This window comes from Talpa occidentalis, unplaced genomic scaffold (assembly GCF_014898055.3).
Source record: "Talpa occidentalis isolate TD23 unplaced genomic scaffold, MPIMG_talOcc4v2.1 talOcc4.13, whole genome shotgun sequence".
Classification (NCBI taxonomy): Eukaryota; Metazoa; Chordata; class Mammalia; order Eulipotyphla; family Talpidae; genus Talpa; species Talpa occidentalis.
In genome coordinates, this window is record NW_023601322.1 from 14,860,867 (window position 1) to 14,872,689 (window position 11,823).

The 11,823-nt window shown below is 37.9% G+C and overlaps 1 protein-coding gene across 1 annotated transcript in view; it reads right to left on the minus strand.

Annotated features, from left to right (window-relative positions):
* Positions 1-2,411: 2,411 nt before the first annotated feature.
* Positions 2,412-11,823, minus strand: part of CUNH18orf54 (chromosome unknown C18orf54 homolog) — a 31,365-nt gene continuing 21,953 nt past the window's right edge. Inside the window, exon 9 of the mRNA XM_037508486.2 lies at positions 2,412-2,492. Within this exon, the coding sequence (XP_037364383.1) occupies positions 2,450-2,492 (43 nt within the window). The 3' untranslated portion in view covers positions 2,412-2,449. The remainder of the gene's footprint in view (positions 2,493-11,823) is intronic.

The window sequence follows — 11,823 nt, forward strand, 5'->3', positions numbered from 1 at the left end:
GCCAGACATAGAACTATCTACTAATGAAAATTGCTGCCTTAGGCCAAAAGCAACCCAACTTCCCCTGCCTTTCCCTCTCACATCCCTTCCTCCAGATGGGCCACAGCTGCCTCCTTCCAATGCAGAGAGAACAAAGCTTAATAAACATGCAATGGAAACTTTGTTTCACTGAAGTTTAGAATAAATGATTCTTTTTCCTAGTTTGTGTGTCATACCTTGGATTTAGGTAAATGATTAAGAAACTTGAATTTTGGATCCACATCTTTCTGGACCATAGGAGTCTCTGCTTGCAGGGACTGCGCTTCAGGTGGTAAATAGAACCGAGAGTTGCTTATGTAAACCAAGCAGTTCGTCAGGACTCCTATAGCAGTGGTGATGGTACAAGCCAAGAGACACACAAGGAAGATGTTCATCAATGACCATGGCCTCTTCTTTTCCTAAGAGAAACGATGAAGCTATTATTCTCTACTCTTGATGCATTAGAAATATTGCCTCTGGGCCTCCCCGGTGGTGCAGCGGTTGAGCGCTGGGCTGCGAAGCTGCCCACAGCCTCTGCAGCGCCGGTTAGATCCCCGGCTGCCAGCGAGGGTCCCACATGGTGTGACAGACCTCTCCTGCCGCCCGCTGCTCCCCTCAGCAGTGTACTTTGTCAGTCTGCCTGTTCTGTTCCCCGCTCTGGCTCTGGTGAATTCTCTCACCCTCCTGTGCTTCTGACTGTACCCAGTGCTTGTATAAATAAATAAATCTTAAAAATAAATTAATTAATTAAATAAAAGCAACGTTAAAAAAAAAAAGAAATATTGCCTCTTTTCTCAATTTGGTTTATTTTCTCTTTTGCTTAAAAAATGCATTGTGGGATAAATAGACTCGCAGTAAAATAAAACATATTCAAATATAAGTATAAACATCCCCCCCAAGTATCTGCTGACACCCAACTAAACAAGGATAAAAATAAACATATAGGAGCTGGGGTACAGAATAAGTAACCAGAAAATTAAGTAACCAGTAAGGTTTGTACAGAAGATTCATTCCAATTCAAACAATTAGCCCGTATTCACCAGTTTATTCACCTGAAACTTAAGGAGGTTATGAAGAGTAGTTTTTGAGAAACTCTTCGTTACAAAATGTGCACATGCTTTTACAAGTTCAGACACATGCATGGAGTAATGCATCAGTAAGAAGTGGCCTGAGAGGTCTCTCTCTCTCGTTCCCTGCCCTCCTTCATTTCATCAGTTTCATTAAACTCCCCTCCTTCCATGCATTACCCACATGAGCTAATAATCCGTCTTCCAAATCTAAGCACAATATTTCCATATATTTCCATGCTACTATTTTCTGGTTTCATATCACAAATTCTAGGAAAAGCAAAGTGACTCCAGTTTGTGTGGACACCACCTTAAGTCCATGACTGATATTTGTCCTAGTCTGGGAAGAAAATCAAACTCCCCATCATTTTTTGCATCTAGTTTAACCTGCACCTGTGACGCATTCCCAGACTTAATCATCTTAGTAGGACCAAGATGCACATGTCACATCCACTGGACACTTGGCGTCAGTAGTTTTACAAGCTTTTACTCTTTTGTTAAAAAATAAGCCTCCATGGTATATAAGAAAACCGCTGTCTCGGTGGGAGGCGTGCATCACATCTCAATTATACAGCAGCTCTGGCTCCCAGGACCCCTATATGTAAGCTGTGCTTAACCAGCTTTAAGTGTGATTAATAGACAAGCCTGCTTCTTGGATTCAGATTATCTTGTCAATTAGGGGGTACCTATTCATTCCAGCAGGTGCACGCAAATATATGTTAAAAACAACAGCATTATTTCTGTGAGTTACAGTGCACATAACTGAAAGCTGCCAAGAGAATACACACACTGACCTTTGGGAAGACCAGTTTACCCTCATTCCTCTGACTGCTTACAGGTCATTTATAAGCATTGATGTCAAAATCTCCCATCCCACTGTCCTCTGAGTTTTTGGCCCTTCTCTCTGAGCAGGCATATCTCTAATCACTAACAACTCTAATATACACATTTTAGTACTTTAGCATTCTTAAATGGTACATTTTCTATAGCAAAAGCATTTATCAACATTTTCAGTTTACCGATGTAGAGGGATTAGAATAACAATAAATAATGCATTGATCTGAAGAACAACAATTACAGAGAGTTTGCATCAAGGAGTTAAAGGAGGTATGAGTTGAGAGTTCATGAGAAACAAGGCAAATCAGGAAATAGCAAGAGCAGAGGATGCTGCCTTTCTGAAGAGGGTCACTCAAGGCGAGCTGTCTATAGATTTTTTCCCCTAAATTCTGCATAAAGGATTTGTGATGTAATTCCCATCTCAAGGTGCTCAAACTCGAGATGTAAACCCCCATCTTACCGTCCCAGAGGTGGTGTTCATCTTCCCCACAGATGACAAAGCCTTCCCCGTGGCATCTTCATGCATTTCAAATGCTAAGTTGTCCATTGGCAAAAAGGACAAGCAATTTACTAAGAAAGAAAAGGGTAAGAAGAGCTTATGGCTTTACAAAGTGGAGCTCCCTAAGGAGGAGAGAATGATAACTCTGAAGTAAGGCAGCTCTTATATATATAGCTAAAAGTTAAGGAAATGAAGGACCGACGCTATCTCTTGAACCATTATCTTGGTTTACAAAAAAAATCCCTAGGAAGAATTGCCAAAGTAGAGACCAATAAAGCAACAACTCAACTATTTGCTCATTGATGATGCACAAACTGATAAAAACAAGAACAGTTAACATTTCCTTCTTTCACTGTGTCCCAGACTCTGTGCTGTGACGTCAGTGTTGATGAATGTCATTTTGGTGATCAAAGGAAGAAAGGCAAATTAGTCTTCCCAAAGAGTAGGATATATATTCTCTTGTATGACTCAGTTATGTGGATTGTAACTTAGCATACATTTGTATGTGGCTATGGGAACCAATTAAGTTCCCCCAAACTGATAACTATAGAACCTGGTGGATCTTTGTGCTTTATACCTATTAGGTGATTTAATTCTCATCCTATCCATTACCATGTTTACTCTTATTTTGCAAATCTAGACTGCCCCAAATCACACAGCAAGTTTTAGTGTTAGAGCAAAACACACTTTATCAAAATATTCTTCCATGACATTGGTTCAATTGTATGGGGAATATAAACAAAATGAAAATGCATACATTGTACAATGATGAAAAATGATGTAAGAATTATATAAAATAAAATATTAAAAAAAAAGTTTAATTGTGGGTGCTTTCGTTTACTTTGGTCTTTTTTTTTACCCAAATTAGTCCTGCTGCTAATTTTCCTATGTGGCTTATTGAATAATATTGTTACCTAAAAGTTAAATTTTCATTTAAAATTATTTTGCATCATCTTTCTGAGCGATGAGTGGTGGCCTCAGTAATCCAGAAATGACTATTATAACCCACAAAGCAGTCAACAATCCTTCTTCCTTCCTATATTCCTTCACTGTAGATAGATCCTTTGCTATACAGCACTCCAAAGATCAAGAGAGCCAAAGATTAGGAGATCTTTGAGTAGATCATAATCTTGTAGGAGGAACCCAAAAGCAAGCCAATGATAACTAAAAAATATGTGGTTATGGGGTTCCTCGGTGGCGCAGGGGTTGAAGTCTCAGCACATCAAGCTATGGCCAGCCACTTCAGCATGAGTTTGATCCCCAGCCAGGGAGTTGACTCCAGCCAGGGAACTACCCACATGGCACAGCAAACTTCTTCTGTCTTACCTGCTGCTCTACTCAGCAGTGTATTTCATTAGGTCCACCTGTTCTGCTCCCCACTCTGTCTCTGGTGAATCATCTCACCTCTGAACTACACCCCAGTTCTTGTATGCATAAATAAATAAAAATAAATCTTTTTTAAAATATGCAGTTATAACAGAAATACATACAAAATCCTATGAGGATAGAGAGGAGAGTATTTTAGGAAGAAAAGGCAAGGCTTCCCTGAAACCATTATTTTTTTGTTCAGCCTTTGAGTGCTTAACAGACTCAGTGTAGATGCACTTAGTCAGTTACATTCCTTTTTATATTTCTGGGTGTCTGTAAGCAGCTCTGGGCCCTTTCTGGGTCAGACAGCTCAGGCTCTGACAAGGCTGCTGGTTAGATTAAGCTCAGGAGATGGAAAGTAGATTGTGTGGTTTTTCCTAGTAGATGTCATCAAAGCGAAGATGCACATCTATGCATCATACTGATCTAGCCTCCCCCCACAATGGCTGGGAATTTAAGTGTATGACATAAATTTTGAGATGACAAAATATTTTTAAAAAATTATCTGTGGGGACAATACGGAGATTTTCTCATCTAGGGTACCATAAAACATATTCTTCCAGTTTATTTTTCCTTGTGTGTTTGTTGGCTGGAATTAATTCTATGTTTTAGCTAAGCTAGGACTTTAAGAGGTTCTTAAAGAAGGGCTAGGAGCATACTCATAATAAATTTGGCAAGTACCAATAGCTTGTGATTGTAATATCTAGGATCAACTGAAGGATCAACTGAATGTATATATTAAGATATAACTCTTCATTAGGTGAAGTGAGTTTATTTTTCTGGAACACAGCCAATTACAAAAGAATATTGGTTTCCTTAGAAAAATTGAGCTGAAGCATCAACTGAATATATATATATAAAGATATATAACTCTTCATTTAGTGATATGAGTTCATTTTTCTGGAACACAGCCAGTTACAAAAGAATATTGTTTTCCTTAGAAAAACTGCGCTGAAGGATCAGCTAAAGGAAATATATATGTGTATATATATATATGTATATATGTATATATATATATATATATATAAAGATATATAACTCTTCATTAAGTGATGTGAGTTTATTTTTCTGGAACACAGCCAGTTACAAAAGAATATTGTTTTCCTTAGAAAAATTGAGCTAACTAGAGCCTTCCTTTATGCTATGCTGGTATTGGGGGAAAGACATGCTTCCATAAATTCAAGGAAGAAAATTTCCCCAGCATTCCCCTTCTCTAAGTTATATGTCTTCTATAATCATTCAGGAGTAAAAAACTGATAAGACAAAGTTAGCAATTCCTTCTCATTATTTCCTTTGAAACATCTGCCAGTAACGTGATTGTTCAATGCTCTCATTATGCAAATATTTCTTATCTATTACTCAACTTTCAGATGACCGTAAAAAACAGAGATAGGAGAATGACTATATACCAGGCTCTGGAGTGAGTTACCAAAATCATAAAAGACAGAGACCCTTACCTAAAATAGTCTACAGTGTAACAATTCATTCCAACTATGAGCAGATAAACAAAGAAAATTAAACAGGAAAAATATATTTTATGGTACCCTGATAACAAGATGAGGAGAAAAACTGTAACACTATAGGTGTGATGTGGATGAAGGATTCTAAAATAAGTGTCAGAGAACACTGGGAAGGAGCCCAGAACTTGTGAAGTTATGAACATAGTAATGCCCTGGTCGTTCAGCTCTAAATAGTAATATGATCTTGGACTAGTTCTTTAAATTTACTAAGTCATTCTCCTGACATACATAAAATTAAGGTTAGATTAAATAACTTGAAGACCATCTAGTTCTATCCACTTGAATTGGGGATAAAATTATTTGAGAAATGACATTAAACTGCTAGCTTGCCAATACTCCCATTTTTTCAAGATTCCATTAACATAATAATTCAAGATATTCAATAGTCCAGCTATTTGTTGCCTAAAACTAGAGCTTCATGGGTAATTTATATTGCCAAGCCAAACAGCATATTAGAGAAGAGTAACCTCAGGTCCCTGTGTAACCACATAAACAATAAAATTAGCTGAGACCAGAAAACATATTTATTCTACAAATATTGATTGAATGTCTGCTGTGTGCCAGGCACTGTCCTAAGCACTGTGCTCCATAAGGAAACAAAATAGACAAAAATTCCCTGCCTGAGTGCAGTTTAAATTGTAGATTCAGATACACAGACAAATAAAACGTGGTGACTTACAGACCATTCTAGAACATGGTAAGTGTTACAGGAAAAACAAAACAAAGCCAGGGGAGGTAGGAGTGTGTGGTGTGGGAGGGAGCAACCTTATTAGGGTGACTAGGATAGTGCTTCTGTGGAGTTCAGTCAAATTGCCTATTGTGCCAAAAAGGATTAGTTTTCAAGAATGTCAAAACAAAGAGGTTTTCACAGGTTGCCCAAATCAGACTGATAATCTGAGCTTCAAATAAGAGTTTCATTGTGGTAAATTGGAATATACTAAACCCGCGAAAGATTCTATGCTCATAATGATAACCAAAGGATGAAAAGCAATATAAAGTATTGATAAAGGTAGTTGTAACACAAAAGATAAATATTATCAAATATGCTCTACATTTTAACAGAAGAGTATTAATATATAGAAATTTTGTTTATTCTATTAATGATATGTTTGTAAGTGACATGTATTTATATTATACATATTGGAAATATATAAAAGACATCATCATAAAAGCAGGGAAGGAACTAGTAAGTGCAACTAATAGTGGGGAACGCATATAGTGCGCCCCAACCAGGAAGGACTGAGAAGCACCAAAGGTCACATTGGAAGCAATTACAACCTGTGACACATGCAATTACCAAGTCAAAGAAGGGTTCACCTGTGTGTTCCAAAGTGATATGCCGGAGTCCAGCTCCTGTGCACAGGGTTAGAGAGGAATCCGATTGAAGCGTGAAAACAAAGAAATGACAGGCACAATATAGAGTTCGAGAGAAGTGGGGCCCAGGGGACACAAGGCCTCTCATTTGTGCTCAAGCATCCCAAGTGTTGATGCAACTCATTTTTATTGATACAAGTAGCCCCACCACCACCCCCGCCCACCTCAGGTTAGTTACTAGACAATGAAGTATTTTCTTAGCATTTGGCCTTGTCTGGGCACACATTTGCCACCAAGATTTTGTGCCATCAGGTCATTTTGTTGTTGCTGTTGTTGTTTTAATTTAGTTTGTCCCCTAGACATAGCTTCACAGACACCAGAAGGAACACAGGCCTGTCCTCCAACCCGAGCGAATCAGTTTTTTAGCCATGACCTTGATTGTTTTTTGTCTCAGCACTGCATGCCTTAGGGGTCTCCCACAGTGATAGATTAGCGAAATTCTTTAATGAAAGGCTACAATTTAATACCAACACACCAGGTCAATAAAATATGACCATGCTGGTCAACGGAAATGCAAATATTAAATCACTTTTGGGACAAACACCAAATTTCAAAAGTTAAAATCTGTATGAAAGGTAAATATGTAAGTCTCGTGATATAACAGGTAAAACTCCTAACGTAACTGTTAAAGAAAATGGGGGGGGGAGAACTCAAGTTAATGTTCCTTTAATCAGGTCCAATATCTCAACCAATAATTAACTGTACTCAATTATTTCATGTGATAAAATTAAGAAAACCCTGGGCAATAATAAAAATGTTATAATAACCCTAGGAAGCTATCAAAAAACATATATAACAATAACCCTTGGGAAATACAGGCTCTAACATAGAAATAATGAATTAAAGCCATGGTGTTGATGTTTTAGGTTTAGTCATAGTTCTAGAAATTTTTGTCAGTCATTATATTCATGCATATTTTATCTGTTTTTTAATAAGGCCAAGCTAATCCACTAGTTTGAAACTGCAGTTTAAATAACTTCAAGGAATTTTATCAGTTAATTTATAATCATTGTTTAAAAGTTTGGGATAGTTAGGCTTTAAAATTTTATGTTTACTAATTGACCATTCGTTGTTGATGCTGTTTGTTTCCATGTTCAGAAGTCTCTAGGAAAAAGGATCTATCAAATATTTTCTGCCAAGCTCCTGGTAAATATGTGTAAGTTTTAAACATCATGTGTTTCACAAGATTTGCAAATTTGTACGACTCAACTTTTTTTTTTGCATCACTCATTTTTATTAGTAAGTTGTTAACACCTTCTTAGCATATTCCCCTTCATGAACCGATCAATTTTTCTTAGCTTCTTTGATATATTTCTCCTTAAGTTGCAACATGCAGACTCTTCACAGGGGCCAGTTCTTTTATTACTCTAAACTTGGCATAAAAAGCAATATAGTAGTATCAGTAATATCTTTTGGGCTCATCAAGAGTCATGAGAATTCATTGAGATAATTTGCACTGATTTTTAATTGACTTGATATTTCTTCCATATCATCAACTATTCTCTGCAAAAGGCTAACAATCTTAAACTTAAGTTTTTTTCCTATGGACACATTCCTACAGTGCTACAGTTAATCACAAGTTAATTAACCCACTATTTGCAAACAGCTTTTCTTATTTGGCTAATAAATAACCCATTCAAATTTACTGTGGTTTCAGGCTGTTTTATTTTTATGAAGAAATTCTGCTGTGATGATTTACAGTTTCTTTCTAAATTAATTGTGGCTTTTCTGAGTTGGAAATATTGTGATCAGTGCTTAGTGTAACAGTGTTAGATTGCATTCTTTTATTTTTGTCATGAAATATTAGCCATCTTATCAATTGTATTCAATCATCTTTTAAAAGTAAAAATTCTTAGTTTGTGGACTATCCAGAAACCAGCAGCAGGTCAGACTTGACCTGTAGGTCATAGTTTATCACATTTCTCCAGATCATTCTCTCCACCCCCAAACTTACAACCCAAGATCATTCAGGAAAGTGTACATTGAGAATCAGTTAATCACCATTTGTTGTCTTCTCTTCCAGGTAGGGTGGATCCTGCTTTATTAAAAGGATTACTATATTTACTAGACTATTTATAATCTAGTTCCAGCAGAATCAGAGGTTGCTTTTAGTTACGTCAATAATTCTTGAGATACCTCTTAGTCTATATATGCACCTCTTATTTCAACTCCATCAACATTAAGAGCACGCCTATTTTGGCCCCTTATGAGGGCAGAATGTTTGGACAAGATCCTCTTCAAATTAGTAAGCTAAAGCCCTAGTTTGTCCTCCTTGACAAGTGAGGCCTTCCAATAACCACAGAGGCTCATGCTACACAGTTGATGCTGAGAGTTTGAACATTTTCATTTTATGCTGACATGAGATCATAGGGAATGTTACAAAAAAATATGTGCTTATGACATCTAAAAATTTCTAGAACCTATAACTGTACAAAAGGAACTTTAGCTCTGTTTTACAATTCAGGATCCTACAGAGATGACTCAAAAGGGCAACCCTTTTTCTGTCCCCACTGGGCATTAGAGAGCCCCCAATATTGCACTCATCTGGCAGATCCTCCACTCTACTCCTCATCCATTCTCCATTCTTTACCTTTCATGTTTGGGGGCTCTCCTTTGTGGCAACAGCTAAGTAGACATGACACAGTAGCTGGGTTCCTGATATTGACATCCCACTGTATGCATTAAATATGACATGGAGACTTAAATTGTGGGTATTTACCAGCTCCTGTCTTTGTAGGCATGGTCACTAGGAAGAAATCTGAGGGTCCTGCTAATCCATGAAAAAAATCATCTAAAGAGGATGTTAGTTCAAAACACTGATGTCAGTTTGCGTTTCACCTTTTGTTGCTTTTTCTGCCTTTCCTTTTCCCTTGCCTTACATCTTCTCTTTTCTCTGACATAAATAATAAGAGAAGTTGAGGATGTTGTAGCTTTCCAGATAAACTTGTTAGTCTATCGGATAAACTTGCTTTAATCATATATGAAGGAAGGGGCAGCAATGAGTAGTTGTAATGAGGGTACTTCTCTTGAAACTTCTATCTCACCAGGTCAAGACTATGCTTTTCTGAAGACCTCACATACTCTTTCAAGAGCTACACCTTTATAATTGCAAAAGCACGGGCCAAGGCTCAAACTCTCTCAGGGAGGGTGACAAGGAAAAGCCCCAACATGTGCTAGTGCGTTAGAGGTCTCACAGGGACTGTGGGGCTGAAGCGTGCTCAAGGGAGAGAATTAAGGTCTCAAGTACAATGTCTTAAGTCTAAACAGTATATACCTGGTTTACAGAATGGAAAAAAAGATGTTTCTCCAATCTCAAAAGTTATACCTTGATGTGCAAAGGGAGATGAAGAAAAAGGATGAGCATTTCTTAACATATTCCAACAGTCTTCAAGAGCTGTAACTGGAGAATGAATGCCAGGGACTGAGCTCAAAACCAAGATTAAAAGGTGTGGACTAATCCTGCAGTTTCTTAATCTTGTAACTGTCATAACAGACAGTGCCCTCTTGTGGGAAAAATTTTATAAACAGTCCTTACTAACGCTGACTTGTAACTCCACAAAATATTCAGAGGCAGCTAAGTGGCACAAATTATAATCAGTTGAAATTTTGAATACAAGAATTAATGTAGGGCCTCCCTGATGGCGCAAGGGGTTAAGCATCACACTATAAAGCAATCTGCAGCCTCTGTAGCATGAGTTCGATCCCGGCCAGCCAGGGAGCAACCCACATGGTGCAGCAGACCTCTCCTGACTCACCTGCTGCTCTCCTCAGCAGTGTATTTCAGTCAGTCTGCATGTTCTGTTTCCCACTCTGTCTCTGGTGAATCCTCTCACCCTCCCGTGCATCTGGCCTGTACCCTGATTCTTGTATAAATAAATATTTAAATATATATATGTACTGATATAATTGTATTGACCAGTAATATCTAACTCTGGGTACTTATTGTGAGGAACTGTGCTAAATAAATACTTTAACTTACTTAGTCATTACGACTATGTGAGACAGTTATTATTACCTGTTTATAAATGGAAACTTAAAAGATTCAATTTCCCAGAGTACCCCCAACTAACAGGGGAAGATGGTATTTAAATGTTAGACTCTCTTAAGAAACCTGATTTAAAAAACCACACACATAAAGAACAAGAATAGCAAAAATTTGGGAAATATTTCCTACACTTTGCTCTTTTTTAAGACTATTGATTCTGCTTTAACTTTTTTTTTTTTTTAAATTTAATTTATGCACACAAAAGCTGGGATACAGACCAGAGATAGAGACAGAGTAGGGAGCAAAACAGGCAGACTAACTGAAATACACTGCTGAGGGGAGCAGCGGGCGAGACAGGAGAGGTCTGCTTAGCCATGTGGGTTCCTCCTTGGCCGACCAGGATCAAACCCGTGCTGCGAAGGCTAGGACTGCTTCATAGTGCGGTGCTTAACCCCTTGCACCACCAGGGAGGCCCCTCTGCTTTAACTTCTAATAAAATGTTACCACATAGCTGGTTTTAAACTGTTAGGAAGAGGAGCCACTGGAAATTTTGATAAGAGATGCAACATCATCAGTTATGCTTTTAAAAGACAATTCTTGCTAGTGTGGACAGAATGGGGAGGCACAAGGGTAGAAGCCAGCCTAGATCTTATTCTTATGTACTTCTCCCAACCAGATTTATTAACCAAGCATAATTTATCTCATTTAATCATCGAAACAGTACTGCAATGTAGCTGTGGTACAGCTAATAAACCAGTGGTACAGCTAATAAATGTTGGGATCAAAATCCAAATCTGATAGTGAAGCACAGGTTTCTTCTTAGTACAAAAGACAACATACTGAGTCAATAAATTATCAGACTTTTCTACTAGTCTATGCACGTATTACCCTCTGCCCGGCATGCTCTTCCAGCCAATCTCTTTGTTGGCAAACTAAATCAACTCAAGTATTCCCAGTGAACAGCTGCAGTTTTCCAGCACCTTGAAGGGCGGCTCCCTACTTGCCTTAAGTGACTAAGACCAACTCTGGTGTGAGCAAACCAGTAATCATCCCTGATTTTTCCCAGGCCACTTTACTGCTCCGTTTTTTGTCCTTGATAGCGGTTGCTCCATCTTCATTTCCCTGAAAACAATACTTACTGGTTGCAAAGTAACT